Source organism: Copadichromis virginalis, linkage group LG6, assembly GCF_057382275.1.
Source record: "Copadichromis virginalis isolate Kocher_CV1m ecotype Utaka linkage group LG6, C_Virginalis_male_GT1.1, whole genome shotgun sequence".
Classification (NCBI taxonomy): domain Eukaryota; kingdom Metazoa; phylum Chordata; class Actinopteri; order Cichliformes; family Cichlidae; genus Copadichromis; species Copadichromis virginalis.
The window spans coordinates 30,028,139-30,044,618 of NC_140623.1; the positions used below are offsets into that span (position 1 = coordinate 30,028,139).

At 39.0% G+C, this 16,480-nt stretch overlaps 2 protein-coding genes across 8 annotated transcripts in view; both read right to left on the bottom strand.

Annotated features, from left to right (window-relative positions):
• Positions 1-16,480, bottom strand: part of LOC146708070 (uncharacterized) — a 38,452-nt gene that overhangs the window by 5,302 nt on the left and 16,670 nt on the right. The window lies entirely within an intron of this gene.
• LOC146708071 (uncharacterized) lies at positions 4,303-14,534 on the bottom strand. Of its 7 annotated transcripts, none has more exons than XR_014920910.1 (6): positions 9,060-14,534; positions 8,742-8,852; positions 8,431-8,652; positions 7,148-8,342; positions 6,834-6,970; positions 4,303-6,747 (listed from the first exon to the last, which is right to left on the bottom strand). XR_014920910.1 is itself a non-coding variant. In XM_085459792.1 (2 exons), exons 1-2 carry the CDS (start codon positions 14,462-14,464, stop codon positions 10,780-10,782), a joined length of 3,525 nt encoding a protein of 1,174 aa, XP_085315918.1. In that variant the 5' UTR covers positions 14,465-14,534; the 3' UTR covers positions 10,708-10,779. The 7 variants fall into 7 exon arrangements, 1 of the variants encoding a protein (XP_085315918.1); XR_014920912.1 differs by having other exon boundaries at positions 8,742-8,860; XR_014920911.1 differs by having other exon boundaries at positions 7,148-8,310; positions 8,742-8,878.

The following is a 16,480-nucleotide window of genomic DNA, read 5'->3' on the forward strand; positions in this document are numbered from 1 at the left end:
CCAAAAGATATAGCCGGAAAGAGCAAAAATAGCAGAATAGTTTAAAATTTGAATGGTGAAAATCGGCTGAAAATTGTGGAAGTAGTTCTACGGCGAAAAGTGTACGGAAACACCCGGAATAATAATAATAACTAGAAAAATTTGCATTTCCTGCGAAAATGCAGTGTGGATGCTTAAAGCTGAAGCTGTATGCAAAAAGTAGCTGAAAAAGCTGAAAAGTTGTAGAAATTGTAAAAACTTTGCAGAAGCAAAAGAAGTTTGCTAAAATGGAATAACTTAGCAGAACTGCAACATCTTAGAGGAAACATAATACTTGGCAGAGATACAATAGCATAGCAGAATTTAGCAGAAATATTGTAACTTACCAGAAACATGATAACTTCTCAAAAATACAAGAATTTAGGAGAAATAGTATAAGATAACAGAAAGAATATATTTAGCCAAAAATACTTAGACATTACAGAAACACTATGATTTAGAAAAATAGTACAACAGAGCAGAAATATTGTGATTTACCAGAGACACTGTGATGAACTATGAATATTGTAATTTTAAATTAAGACTATGTTTTAGCACAAATATTATAATTTGGCAGAAATACTATAATTTAGCAGAAATACTATATTAAGCACAAATCCTATAAAAAGCAGAAATGGTATGATTAAGCATAAATACTACATTTAGTAGAAATACTTTGTTTTAGCACAAATCCCATAAAAAGCAGAAATACTGTACTATGATTTAGTAGAAAAACTATAATTAATCAGAAATACTAAATTTAGCAGAAATACTATATTAAGCACAAATCCTATGAAAAGCAGAAATAATATGATTAAGCATAAATACTACATTTAGCAGAAATACTATATTAAGCACAAATCTTATAAAAAGCAGAAATACTATATTAAGCACAAATCCTATAAAAGCAGAAATAGTATATTAAGCACAAATCTTATAAAATAGCAGAAATAGTATGATTTAGCACAATAGTAATAAGTTAAACAGAAAAATTGGAAAAGCAAAATGGACAGCTGAAAAAATGCTGAATATGCTGAGGGTCCCTCAAATATACTTGTTAAATGACAAAAATCTGCAAAAAAATTTATGACAGCCACACAATTACAAATATGTACACATGAGGACACACACATGCACAGAGAGACACACACACAAGATCCAGTTCAGTCAACCAGTCTAACTATATTCAATTTAAATCCTACAATGACATGCTGCCAAATAAGGGCAGGGTCCTCTCTCTCCCACTAAACACACACACACACACACACACACACACACACACACACACACACACACACACACACACACACACACACAGAGGGAGAGAGCTGCCGAATTTAAATCCACCAATCAGAGTGGCTGTTTACGTTTTCCCGCCAAAACAGGTGCATCTTTTTACACACGCAGCACAGAGAGGCACAGGATTATTGCAGTCTATTTCTCATAGTGAGGACTCCCCTCAAACAAATGACCATAATTTCCTAACCGTAGGGGCTAGAGCGGTCATTCTTACACCGTTTTGTTCAGAAGAGATGGGGGAATCTTCCAGTGTTAACAATTTATCATTAAAATGTGAATTTTTAGAGATATACGACATGGATGACTTGTTGACTTAGAAGCCACGAATTCCCCCAATATGCAAATTTGAATGCCTGAGGCCACATATATGATTGGCTGCCTGGGAAGCCGTGCAGGCCCTGATTTGTGGATTTGAATTCCTCAGCCCTCAGATATGATTGGCTGGCTTAGAAGCCATGAAGGCCCCAATATGCAAATTTGAATGCCTCAGGACACGTATATGATTGGCTGGGAAACCGTGCAGGCCCTGATTTGAAAATTTGAATGTCTAAGTCCTCACAGAGGATTGGCTGCCTGGGGACCTGGCAGAAATATATATAGAAATACTATGATTAAGCATAAATACTACATTTAGTAGAAATACTATGTTTTAGCACAAATACTATAAAAAGCAGAAATACTATAATTTAGCAGAAATACTATATTAAGCACAAATCCTATAAAAAGCAGAAATACTATATTAAGCACAAATTCTATAAAAAGCAGAAATACTATATTAGGCACAAATCCTATAAAAAGCAGAAATAGTATGATTAAGCATAAATACTACATTTAGTAGAAATACTATGTTTTAGCACAAATAGTATAAAAGGCAGAAATATTATAATTTAGCACAAATAGTATAAAAAGCAGAAATATTATAATTTAGCACAAATAGTATAAAAAGCAGAAATACTACATTTAGTAGAAATACTATGTTTTAGCACAAATAGTATAATAAAGCAGAAATACTATAATTTAGCAGAAATACTGTATTTAGCACAAGTACCGAAAAGTACCAGAAATACTATGATTTAGCAGAATAGCAATAACTTACAAAATTACAAATATGGAGGCATATTGAAACAGAAATGCAGAGAGGGACACACAAACACAGGCTCTAATCCAGTCAATCAGTCTAACTATATTCAATTTAAATCCTACAATGACATGCTGCCAAATAAGGGTAGGGTTCTCTGTCTCCCACTAAACACACACACACACACACACACACACACACACACACACACACACAGAGACACACACAGAGGGAGAGAGCTGCCGAATTTAAATCCACCAATCAGAGTGGCTGTTTACGTTTTCCCGCCAAAACAGGTGCATCTTTTTACACACGCAGGACAGAGAGGCACAGGATTATTGCAGCCTATTTCTCATAGTGAGGACTCCCCTCAAACAAATGACCATAATTTCCTAACCATAGGGGCTAGAGCGGTCATTCTTACACCGTTTTGTTCAGAAGAGATGGGGGAATCTTCCAGTGTTAACAATTTATCATTAAAATGTGAATTATTAAAGATATTTGACTTCTAATGCACCATAACTGAGCAGAGCGAAGCAAAAACTGCCTTGACTTGCCCTCAAACAACGCTTTCTAACTCGAAATCTATTTGGAGTATCGATATCATTCTTTCACCGTAAGAGACAGCAGGCTTTGGTGAACAATCATGGAAATTTTCAGGTCTCTGTGGAAATCCAACAAAAAGTTATGACGAGAGAAAAAAGTGGTTCATTTCCACAGTTTGAAATCTGAAGAAATCTGAGCGAAGGACGAATTTCCTACCCTCAAACAAGTCCAACTCATTTCAGAACGGTAATAGGTGAGAAAGAAATTCTTGAATTGTGAGCGTCAGGAGTGTCTGAAGATATTCGGGGACAAGCCTCATGTCTTAACTTTTCTTTGTTAAGGAGATATGACGATTCGAATATGCCGCTCATTACAGAAATGCAGCGATTATTTTGAACAAGCTCTCCATTCACTTTATATGGAGAGTTTTCTGACATTGTGTTGGTCTGAGGAGATTTGCAAAAATTCTATAAATCCCACAACAATGATAGTGACATTTTCTGAAAGCCAGCAAAAATACCTACGTTTTGATGTATAATTTGTGGAAGTTGAGTGAAAATTGAGCAAGTAGCAGGAAGTTGTTCGGACATGAAGTGAAAATTGCAAAACCTTCAGTGGCACACTGGAAGCCAAGAGCATAGCAACCATAACAACGCATGTATTTTGTGAAAAATCACAATTTTGCAACTCAAAACTTTAAGAGGCATAAAAGTAAAACGGTAAAATATTTGAAAAAGCTGAAACATACATGAATAGCCCAATAATTTGTGAACATTTTAAAGTTTGAATGGTTGTTCTAGGTGAAAATTTGAGGAAGTAGTTAAGTTTCAAAAACAAGCAAAATTTAGCAGAATTGCTGAAGTTTCCCATTAATTTCAATGGGACAAATTAAAGGAAAAAAGTGGAATATTTTAAAAAGTATAATAGTTAAAAATACCAAAAGATATAGCCGGAAAGAGCAAAAATAGCAGAATAGTTTAAAATTTGAATGGTGAAAATCGGCTGAAAATTGTGGAAGTAGTTCTACGGCGAAAAGTGTACGGAAGCAACTAGAATAATAAAGTATAAAGAATAAAGAGAAACAGGAACTCAATAGTGTGGATGCTTAAAGCATCCACACAACTAGAAAAATTTGCATTTCCTGCGAAAATGCAGTGTGGATGCTTAAAGCTGAAGCTGTATGCAAAAAGTAGCTGAAAAAGCTGAAATGTTGCAGAAATTGTAAAAACTTTGCAGAAGCAAAAGAACTTTTCTAAAATGTAATAACTTAGCAGAACTGCAATCACTTAGAGGAAACTGTAAAGCTGAAGCTGTCTGCTGAAAATACTTGAAAATAGCTGAAGAAGCTGAAGAAATCAAAGTCAGTGTTTAAAAAGTTGTTGAAATTTTAATAACTTTGCAGAACAACATCAAGTTAGCAAAAATGTAATAACTTAGCAGAAATGCAATAACTTAGAAGAAACATAACAATTCAGCAGAAATGTTGTAATTTACCAGAAGCTACAACTTAGCAGAAATGTAATAATTTAGTCAAAAATTAATAACTTGGCAGAAATATTACAACTTACCAGAACTGCTATAATTTTGCAGAAATGTAATTATTAGGAAAAAAATGTATACAGATAACAGCTGAAAACGATGACGTAACCTCAAAGTTACTTGTTTAACTGTGAAAAATGACCAGAAACATTAGAAAAGAAAGAAAACCAATTCAATTCAATTTATATAGCACCAAATCACAACAAAAGTCACCTTAAGGCGCTTCATAGATACAGAGAAAAACCCAACAATCATATGACATATGACCCCCCCTATGAGCAAGCACTTTGGCGACAGTGGGAAGGAAAAACTCCCTATTAACAGGAAGAAACCTCCAGCAGAACCAGGCTCAGGGAGGGGCGGCCATCTGCTGCGACCGGTTGGGGTGAGAGAAGGAAGACAGGAATACCAGCCAGCAGATAAACTGATGTGAAACAAAACCAAGGTAAAATTGCAGAATTTACACAGTTGGTGAAAGGTAAAAATGGCAACAACAACCCCCAAACAAACAAACAAAAAAACAAAAACAAACAACATTTAGTTAATAAGTGCACAAGATGATTCGATGATAAATATGGTACCAATCTACAAAATACTGTCGAAATGAAGTCCACATTGTGATATATTTCAGGTGTGGAGAGTCACAGAGCTAAAACAATCGATGTGCATATTTAAAGAATCAAATAAAGAACATTGTTGTGGAATAAATTACAGTGAATAATAATCACTGCCCTGCGTTAGAGAGTGACTTATGATGATGTATTAATTGGCTTAACTTTACCTCTAACAGCTTTTCACATAGTGCTGTGACCAGGGTGAAATCCATCATAAAGTAACTGTAAACAGTAGAACCATTAGCATGAATGTTATGCTTCTACTCTGATCAAAACTCAAGTCAGCTGTGTGACCTGATATAAAATGATAAAGAGGAACACATATAAATGACCTTTATGAACTTTTCAAAATGACTTTATATGTCTGACCCATTATCTATATATATTAGAGCAGATGTGGAAAACCATTGTTAGACCTACTCTATACTAACACAAACAAAGTCAAAAATTCATTGCTAGTGTGACATGTGGTCCTTTTTGCCTTTGACCAATGATATGCTGGTTACTTGGACCAGTTTAGTATTTGCTGTCACAGAGGAATGTTAACCATAAATCCAAAAGACAAAACTGAAAAAACATGTTAATTGCAAACATGTTTTTGCTTAGTAAAAGGATTGAAATTACATGGAAACTGTCACCTTAAAGCCTCATTGTAAATATCATCACAAACAGATGTTTTCCACACGGTTAACAAAGCTCCACCACATCCAATCACTGCATATAAATCTAAAAGAAAACAACAACAAATAAAATGTAATTAACACAAGTGAAGTCTAAGGAGCTTGGAAAGAAAAGCGTCTGGACTTCTTTGAGTTCCTTGAAGACGTTTCACCTCTCATCCGAGAAGCTTCTTCAGTTCTAAGGGTCAATGGTGGAGAGTCCCAGATTTAAACCCAGTGGGAGTTTCCCCCCAAAGAGGGACAAAGAACCCCCTGATGATCCTCTACCTAATCACATGAGCCAAGGTGTGAAAGTGGGTGTGGGTCCCAATCAGCCAGGGTTTCGGGTGAGCTCATTGTGAAACCTGGCCCCACCCTATCATGTGATTTCCTGAGGTCAGGAAATCACCCACGCCCACTCCCAGGATGTGAGTGGACGTTACGGTGTCTGGAGAGGGAACTCAAAACTGGATTATAGATGGCAGACAGTTGGTGTCGTAAACCACCGCCTCTGTTCAAAGATGGTCGCTCACAGTGGACGTAAATGGCTTCTTTCACTCCTCCATCTGTCCAAAATGTGAACATTGGCATCCTCAAAGAGTGACCTTTGTCCTTTAGATGCAGATGAACTGCTGAGTCTTGTCCTGTGGAGGTGGCTCTTCTATGTTGTGCCATGCGCTGGTGAAGTGGCTGTTTGGTCTCTCCGATGTAGAAGTCTGGGCATTCCTCGCTGCACTGTACAGCGTACACCACATTGTTAAGTTTGTGTTTAGGAGTTTTGTCTTTCGGGTGAACCAGTTTCTGTCTGAGTGTGTTACTGGGTCTGAAGTACACTGGGATGTCGTATTTGGAGAAAACTCTCCTGAGTTTTTCTGATACACCGGCTACATAGGGGATGACAATGTTGTTGTGTCTGTCTTTCTTATCCTCCCTCGCTGGTGTCTGATGTTCTTTTCTGTGAAGCTGGAATGCAGGCACACTGGACGAGCTTGTTCTAAAAAATACAGAAAAAGGAACATTTTATTTGTGTTAAGGCCTAAAAACTACAAATAAGTTATACAATGAACAATATTGAAATACCTTATAGGTGCTGTGGGCCACATAACCAGAATCCAGAGCAATCTCACACTCCCATGATGGTGAGGAAAGACATGAGCTCTGCAGGGAGGTTTGAATGTCTCAGTTGGGACACTGAAGAACTCAGAAGACAGCAATACCTGCACAGAGAGACAGAGTAGAAAAAGCATAGATATGTAATCTATAATGTCAATTAAAACTCAAAAAGTGTCAACAAGTATAATCATTTGAGTGTGGAATTATTTATGCAATAAACAGGATTTTAATTAATTGAATTAAAAACACTGACATTTTTTATCAAAGATAAAGAATCATACCTCTCTCTGCTCTGAGGATCACTGAGCATCTCTGACAGGAAATACAGTTTCCTCAGTATGAGTCATCATTGATGGTCTCAGAGGTTGTAGTGTGGCAGCATGATCAGGCAGGAGGTCAGGTGATGGGTGTGTCATCTTCTCCATTGAAGACACACTGGTATGGCAGTTCATAACACAGCAGTCTCCTTGTGGCATGTGGTTATCTGTGCAGTCCAGCACTGATGGATCAGGTTTGGCTCAGCAGTTTATGAAGATGGTGTTAAGATGTTGTTGTTTCAGCTGAGGATGGTGAAGTTTGAAGGTTTTGCCACAAAGGAGACTGTGCCGTTTCTGAAAAAATATATCTAACAAAACAAGTGCTTTTAACACCACCCACCCAGCTCAGCCCCCAAGTGTCTATGTAATGCTGGTATGGGGTGTCGGTTACTAAGTCTAATTAGTACATGGGGGATGACAATGTTGTTGCATCTGTCTTTCTTATCCTCCCTCGCTGGTGTCTGGTCTTCTTTTCTGTGCATCTTTGCTGACTTTATAAACGCCCAATTAGGATAGCCACATGTTTTAAGTGCTTCATTTACATGTTTGTGTTCCTTCTTTTTCCCTTCAGGCTTAGAGGGAACATGTTCTGCCCGGGGGGGTGTCCTAATTACTCCAAGTTTGTGTTCCAGAGGGTGATGGGAGTCAAAGAGGAGGTACTGGTCCGTGTGTGTGGGCTTCCAATAAACTTCAATGTTGAGGTTGCCGTTCTCTTCAATGTGCACAGCACAGTCCAGGAAAAGCAAACAGTCGTCCTTTGTGTCTTCCCTGGTGAACTTGATGTTTTTATCCACGGCGTTAATGTGCGCAGTGAAGGATTCCACTTCTTGAGTTTTGATTTTGACCCAGGTGTCGTCTACATATCTGTACCAGTGGCTGGGTACTCTTCCTTTGAAAGAGCCAAGAGCCTTCCTTTCCACTTCCTCCATGCAAAGGTTGGCTACAATAGGTGACACGGGGGAGCCCATGGCACAGCCATGTTTTTGTCTGTAGAAACCCTCGTTGTATTTGAAATATGTAGTGGTAAGGCAGAGGTCTAACAGTGTGCAAATCTGATCGGGTGTGAAGTTGGTCCTGTCTTCCAAGGAGCTGTCTTCTTGTAGTCGTTTTCTGACAGTCTCCACGGCCTCCGTAGTGGGTATGCAAGTAAAGAGAGAGACTACATCAAAGGACACCATGAGAACCTTCACAGACATAACACAAGAGAAGACTTTTGATTTAATAACTAAGCTTAAAATAAATGTTACCTTTGAATATTTGTGGGAAAAATCTGATGCTACCCCAAGAATACAAAGCCACACTGGAAATGATGACAGGCTTGCAGCCCTCTGTCTTCCTGGATGAAGTGCCTGATCAGTAGCAGTGAGTTGACAGAAGTCAGTGTCTGTAAGAGTGGTCAAACACTGATACTCTGTCCACTTGCGTAGAGTCTAAGAAGCTGGAATGCAGGCACACTGGACGAGCTTGTTCTAAAAAATACAGAAAAAGGAACATTTTATTTGTCTGTACAAACCCTAAAAACTACAAATAAGTTATACAATGAACAATATTGAAATACCTTATAGGTGCTGTGGGCCACATAACCAGAATCCAGAGCAATCTCACACTCGCATGATGGTGAGGAAAGACATGAGCTCTGCAGGGAGGTTTGAATGTCTCAGTTGGGACACTGAAGAACTCAGAAGACAGCAATACCTGCACAGAGAGACAGAGTAGAAAAAGCATAGATTTGTAATCCATAATGTCAATTAAAACTCAAAAAGTGTCAACAAGTATAATCATTTGAGTGTGGAATTATTTATGCAATAAACAAGATTTTAATTAATTAATTGAATTAAAAACACTGACATTTTTTATCAAAGATAAAGAATCATACCTCTCTCTGCTCTGAGGATCACTGAGCATCTCTGACAGGAAATACAGTTTCCTCAGTATGAGTCATCATTGATGGTCTCAGAGGTTGTAGTGTGGCAGCATGATCAGGCAGGAGGTCAGGTGATGGGTGTGTCATCTTCTCCATTGAAGACACACTGGTATGGCAGTTCATAACACAGCAGTCTCCTTGTGGCATGTAGTTATCTGTGCAGTCCAGCACTGATGGATCAGGTTTGGCTCAGCAGTTCATGAAGATGGTGTTAAGATGTTGTTGTTTCAGCTGAGGATGGTGAAGTTTGAAGGTTTTCCCACAAAGGAGACTGTGCCCTATCTGAAAAAATATATCTAACAAAACACGTGCTTATAACACCACCCACCCAGCTCAGCCCCCAAGTGTCTATGTAATGCTGGTATGGGGTGTCGGTTACTAAGTTTAATTAGTGCATCAGAAAGCGGGGGCTACACCTAAAGCCCACACTTTCTGATGTCTTTGTTTATTAGCAGCTTTTTCCAGCTGCTCAGAGCATTCTGACTTGGCCTTTATCCACCCAAACCCAAACCCACCCGGATAAAGGCCAAGTCAAACTCACACACCATACCAGCATTACATAGACACTTGGGGGCTGAGCTGGGTGGGTGGTGTTAAACTGTAGTCGGGAACTTTCAGAAAACTATCCATTTACTTCTACATCAGTTTTTATACACATTCTGTAAGCTGTACTAATGTTTTTCTCTACATAATGTATCATTATAGACATCTCTGGTAGCCTAAAGATAGTTTAAAACTTTTGACATTTTTTACCTGTAAAACATGATAAGCAAAAACTCATTCATCACAAAAACTTTTGATTCTACAAAATCTACTATAATCAAGAAAATATAATTGTCTGTATTTATTCGTGTATGTCATCATAATATATACCTGCATTTATCTGGGATTTATTTATTTACTATTTCATATTTTAAAGCCCTTGGAGGGGAAGATCTCGTTTGTTGAGCTACATACGTCATAGTAAAAAGATTTAGTCATTTAAAACATGATGTTGGTTTATCAAATGTTGCAGCACATTTCAGATCAGAGGTGCATGATAGCAGATGTTCTCTGCTCTGCATGAAGTTCAGCAATAATTTGGTGAAATGATTAATAACATTGCAATAAGAAAGGGTCTTCTGACAGACAGAGTAGGGAAGACCCTTTTTTCAATGAAAAATCTTTTTCATGCTCTACAATCAGTAAACTCTGTAACAAACATGATCTGTAATTGTTTCAAAACTCACCAGACGACTTCATGATTGGCTCGAGGACAGGACACAAAAGACAGGGTTGTGGTAACTGTAATATGATCTCAGAACACCTGAATACAGACATTTCTGTGGCTGAGAAATAAAAATGAGGTCAAGCAGGGTGTTCTTGTCTGTAGTGGCAGAAGTGATCAGCTGTGAATACCCTCTCGACTGAAACTGCTCCAGAATCTGTTTTCTTCCACTCTGCAACTGGTTCTCATTAAAATCTCCACACACAATTATTGGGTGACAGTCCATTATTTCAAGTGAATCTAAAAGACTTACCAGGTTTTGCATGAATGGTGTCAAACTGTAGTCAGGGGGTCTGTACACAACAGCAATGAGTGCAGGGAATGGAGCCTGAACCTTCAACACTAAAAACTCAAGATCAGTGACATTATGCAGATACTGTTTTACCTGAACCTGAAAATGATTCCTCAAATACACAACAACTCCCCCACCACTTCTGCTGGCCATGTGAGGAAAGTTTGTGTAGGACACATGTCTGTTGCGTTTGAACATGGTGTAGCCGTCCAAATGAAGACTGTCTGCAACAAAGGAGCCTTGAAGGTGAGACTCAGTGAGACACAAAACATCTGCTAAACACATTTCATGATGACTCTTGATGTCACTGATGTGAGATGGCAAACCCTCTGTATTGTGATGGATCAGTGTAAGAGTGTCAAGTCTGCTGGCTGTTTCTCTGACCTGAAGAAGAGGCATCATTTCCTCAACACTGGCTTGTCTCATGGTTTGGAGTGCTGCAGTTACCTCGGGATTGGCGTAAATCTTTTTCTCATCCAAGTCCTGCAAATAGAGTCCACTGAGAGACGTCACCCTGCTGAGAGCAACGTAAGCCATACCTGGTTCAAAAATGTTCTTCATTGAAACTACAGCTGTCTGTGTTGTAAGACCCTGAGTTTTGTGAATTGTGCAGGCGAATGCTAGCTTTACAGGAAACTGTCTGCGTACTGCTCCTTTAAACTTCAGACTCTCCTCTGCTCTCTCAATGTAAACAAGATCATCAGATGCTGCATTAGCACTGCGGTTGTGTCTCATAGGCTGCCGGTTGTCCATCCTGAGCCCCAGTTTAATTATGTGTCCATCATTTTCAGATCTCACCACCTTTACCAGTATACCAAAAGCACCGTTGACTAAACCGTTTAGTGTGTCCAAGTTTCTGGTCAGCATGACTCGAGCTCCTTCAGCAACATTCAGAGTGTCAGGTAAATCATTTCGCCCACCTGTAAATGGTTTGTCTCTTCGTTCCATTCTGCCTGTACATTTATCCTTCTGGAAATCGTCTGCATTGATTATTATGATGTTTGAATGAAGCTTCTTCAGGGTATCTGTGTTGTGGGATTCCACATTCTTGTTGGTGGCATAAATGTGTAAGACCTCAGTTGGACATTCTTCTGGTGCAGTCACAGCCTGTGACAACAAATCTCTGTCGCACTGAGAAAGTTCATCCGTCTTTTCTTTGACTCTAATCCTGTTCAGCATCTCTGCAAAGGCCACATCATCTTTCTGACGCATGATCTCGGTTAGAGTGATCATCTGAAAATGTTCCTGCCATAGGTCAATCTGTTCTGGATCGTAAACACAGAGAGGTTTAGACTGTCGCACTGGTGGCAGCTGGTAAAAATCTCCAACAGCTAAAACTGACATTCCACCAAAAGGTCTCTGAGTGCCTTTGATTTGTTTCAGTCTTGCATCCACATAAGCAAAAAGGGGTTTTGAAACCATTGAAATCTCATCAATAACAATAATTTCAGCATTCATCAGCTCAGATCTGACTTCATCCAGTTGGTTACCAAGTCCTTGAATGGGTGGTTTCAGACTCCTGGGTAGTTTCAGTAGAGAATGTAACGTAGAGCCACTGATAGAAAAAGCTGCTGTACCGGTAAATGAAGTCAGTAAAACAGTTGGATTTGATATGTCAGCTTCTTCTGCATTAGCAGGCAGTCTGCTCAGGATCTTTGATGCTTCAGAATGAATACACTTAATCAGATGTGACTTTCCAGTTCCTGCACCACCGTTGATATAGAAGAAAAATGGATCTGGGTTCAAACCACAAACTCGCTGAATACACCAGTCTCTTATGGCATAGAACACGCAGGCCTGCTTCTGGTTCAGATTCTGATACATTACACGTACCACGGCTGGATCTACTGCAGGTTGTTCTCTGATGGCTCTGATCTTTGTTACAGCATCAGACTGACGACTGTAGTCGGGAACATTCTCCTGTTCGTTCTCATCATCAGAATGTCTCTCAGGAAGATTCTCATCACATTGCAGCCTCACAACTTCAGATTCAGGAGCAAGATTACACCATTCATCAATCACAACATCCCTATTTTGTTCAAACTCTTCCAGTGCACTCTCAATATCCTCAGAGTTCTTCTCATACTTGTCTTTATTTCTTTTCACAACCCTTTTCACAGACTCACTGTGGTCTGAACATGGAAGTCGTACAAAACCTGAGTTGTAGAAGGACTGATAGGTTTGGAACCCTTGTGGTTTCAGTTCCTGCTCTGATCTGTGTGGAAGGTAAAGTCTCAACAGTCGACCATAATATTGCTCAGGATCTTTTTCCTGTGAACAGTGGTAATACCTGATTATAGCTGGTTTATCATTCTTTCGCCTTTGTACAAATCCAAGCTGGTTTAGAAGAGGAAGCACATCTTTTCCTTCATTTGGACCACTCACCAACCTGCACAAGGCAGCAAAATCAGCCAGTGACATTTCCTCATATTCTGGGGTCTCAGGTCTGCATTTGTATTTATCACTCAAACTTGTCATCCAAATATTACAACTGTCATGTGTTGTGCTTTCCAGGAAGCTCATGGGGCGACTCATTTTTACTGGGTTATCATCTGTTGGTACAAATACAACACTGCGGGAACATTTTTTCATTTTTAGGCCACAGACTCGAGTCACACACTCCTGTGCGCTGATTTCTCTCTTTTTTGAGTAAGCCTGCATCACAGCTCTCATTTCATCACATTCATTGACGGTGTTCTTATCAGAGTTGTCAATAACTGTCTTCAGGTATTCAGAGAGGCCAGATTCTTTCTTTGTTATATATTTACAGAGGTATTCTATACATGAATAGGCATTCAAAATGAATGAGACATCTAAATTAGAGTTCCAGGCTTCAAGCAGGTCTGGGTTGTAATTGTTGATCCAACACTCATTTGGGTCACGTTTCAGAATCAGAGCTGTTTTCTTGTTTATGTCTTGGAGGCACTGTTCATACTCATTCATTGTCAAGTTGCATCGTGACAGAATCTGCTCTATGGTGAGGGAAGCAGCTTCAGGTTCCTTCAGCAGGTTCAACAAAGGTCTGAGTTTGGCTTTTGCAGCTTCAGTGTCTGAATCCTCATCCTGTCTCACAATCATTGTTCTTGTGGCTGGTGGTTTGGGAAACCCAAATCTACAACCAGAGTTCACACTCTTAAAGCATGTCTTTGTGTGGTTTTTGCTGTGCTTTTGTAGCTCAGTGACTTTTTTGTGCAGTTCAGGTTGTTTTTCTGGATCAGGGAGTTGAGCTGAGATGTATCTGTCCACAAAGTCACAGACAGTTTGGTCATCATCCACATCTGCTTCTACCTTTTCTCGAATCCACAGCAACATGTGTATATGTGGACTACCTCTGTGCTGGAACTCAACTCTGTAAAAGTAATCAATGATCTCACCAAGGGGCTGTGCAGGAGAAAAAAGCAAATCTCTGAACAAAGCCTCAACACGTTTATCAAACATTCGCATGGTGGTTACTGGATTTGATCTTAGAATTTCACACTTTTCTGACCAGTCCAGGGCTTCAAAATCAACCTCTTCACCTTGCTGTCTCTTTATTGCTTGAATCACTTCAGGCCATCTCATCTCAGCAGCAGAGAAAGTGACAAAGAACTGAGGTGTTCCTATTTGGCGAACCATGCTGAATAGATCTCTGGTAGTTTTCTGCCAGTAAGCTGGAGTTCCTCTGAGTGGCTGCATAAATCTGATTGCATCTTTATTTCTTACCAGCTTCTCTACTTCTGTCTTACTTTGTAACATTCCTGATGTGATTTTGCGTCCATCTTTGGTCATAGTTTTACCTTTCCTTAGCTGTATTGTCATGCTGGAATTAGCCAAGTGTATTTCAGTGACAAACTGTGAGAAAAACAGGTAATTTGTGTCTTTAGCAAATCTTGCATCGATGTTGAAAAGCCTTGACTTGAAGTAAGCACTTGGTGTGAGTTTAAGACGTCTCTTTTCATCCAGTGTATTCTGACCAGTAGGAAACTGCACAGGAAATGCCATGGCTTCCAAATGAGGAGTTCTGAAGAAGCTAACAGGATTGTTTCTTTCTGCAGGAGCCACACAATATGTGTTATCAGTGAAACAGAGAATCTCTTCTGAAATGTCTACAGGCTGCAGACAACTTTCTAGAGCAAAACCTCCATTGTTCAAATCACTTTCTGGTTCATCTGGATTTTGTTCCTCTGGTTGTTCATCACAGGATTGCATATTAATATCTTGGTCACTTTGAGACTCACTTTCACACAAAAGGGCATCTTTTTCATAGTTGTCAATTTCCATTAAATCTGCTTCATTATAATCATCACTTGCCATGCTGGCTTCATCACTGCTGTCATCATCAGGTAACGTTGGATCACAAAGCAATGCATCATCTCTGATAACAATATCTGTGTACTGTGGATGAATTTGTTTCAGTTTACGCAGAGCTTGAATGAGTTTAGACCAGGTGACAGTCTGGAACAGCTGATGGCCTTTGTAGCACAGTCGTCTTTTCAGCTTTATCCTCATGATCTGTGATTGGCTTCTGATCCTCGGTAAACTGTCAACTGTTTGTTGGACTTCAGATGGTACACACACCACATTACCACGTATGAGTCTCTGTCTCCCCTTTGGAAGAGGAATAATCTTAGCAAATGGTATGCATTTGGCAATCAGATGTCTCTCCAGAATGTTGAGATCACAAAGTTCAGCTGGAATATCCTGCAGTTCTAAACCATTAACAGCAGCAAGCCTGGGCATGCATCCACTTTTGAGGGAACTGTGACACGTGTGACAGATATACTCTTTTTTTCTCTCAACAGGAAAGCTGCAGTGATCATTACATGCTTCATCACACACATGAACATATTTACCAGTTAGACACTGATGAGCTACAGTCTGGTGTTTTGAGTAATTTTGTCTTTTGCAGATTTTTACCTGATTAGGAAAAGAAGCTTTTAGACAAACAGTACAAACATAAGATGGTGCTGACTTAATGTTTGATCTGAAACGAGATATGGCCTCATTCATTAAAGTGTTCTCTGGATGACACTGTAAAGTCTCAGCTGGTCGATGCATCTGGCGATATTTTCTTTTTATGTTCATTGCACATCTGATATTATGCATCTGTCTAAAAGAAATACTGTTCCAATATTTTACTCTCATTCGTTCTCTCATATTGTCCTTGTGTTGTTGCTGAAATTGTTTTTCTTCTCCATACCGCTTAGTCATATAAGATCGTTTTTTCTGTTTAAAATCTTCGCTTTTTTTATATAGGTTATATACATATGACCTCATGTAAGCTTTATGTTTCTCTCTGAATCCAGCACAAGTTCTGTATATTCTTCTTATACGCTCTTTCTGCTTATCTCTGAATATGGGAGATTCTCTATACGTTCTTGTTATACGTTCCTTCTGCTTATCTCTGAATATGGGAGATTCTCTATACGTTCTTGTTATACGTTCCTTCTGCTTATCTCTGAATAGGGGATTGTCTCTATATGTCCTTATGACACGTTCTCTTTTTCTCTCTCTAATTTTAGCACTTTCTCTATACATCTTTCTCAAATGTTCTCTGTGTTTCTCCTTATAGGTAGCATTTAATTTATACAGCTCATTTTTGTACAGACTCTTTTTCTGTCTGTGATCAGGATCATTACACTTCTTAGTTGAGTTTTTTTTCTTTGTCTTGAAGCTTTCATCAAACCTGTACATCTGCCTTTCTTTCGTCTTCTGATTTTCCTTTCTCTGTGGTAGCTTTTGTTGGGTCAATAATCTTCTCCTCATTTTTTGCCTTTCATGTTTACTATATTTCAGCAGTTTATCTGAGAGTTCCTCTGTTATCTTAGTTGAACT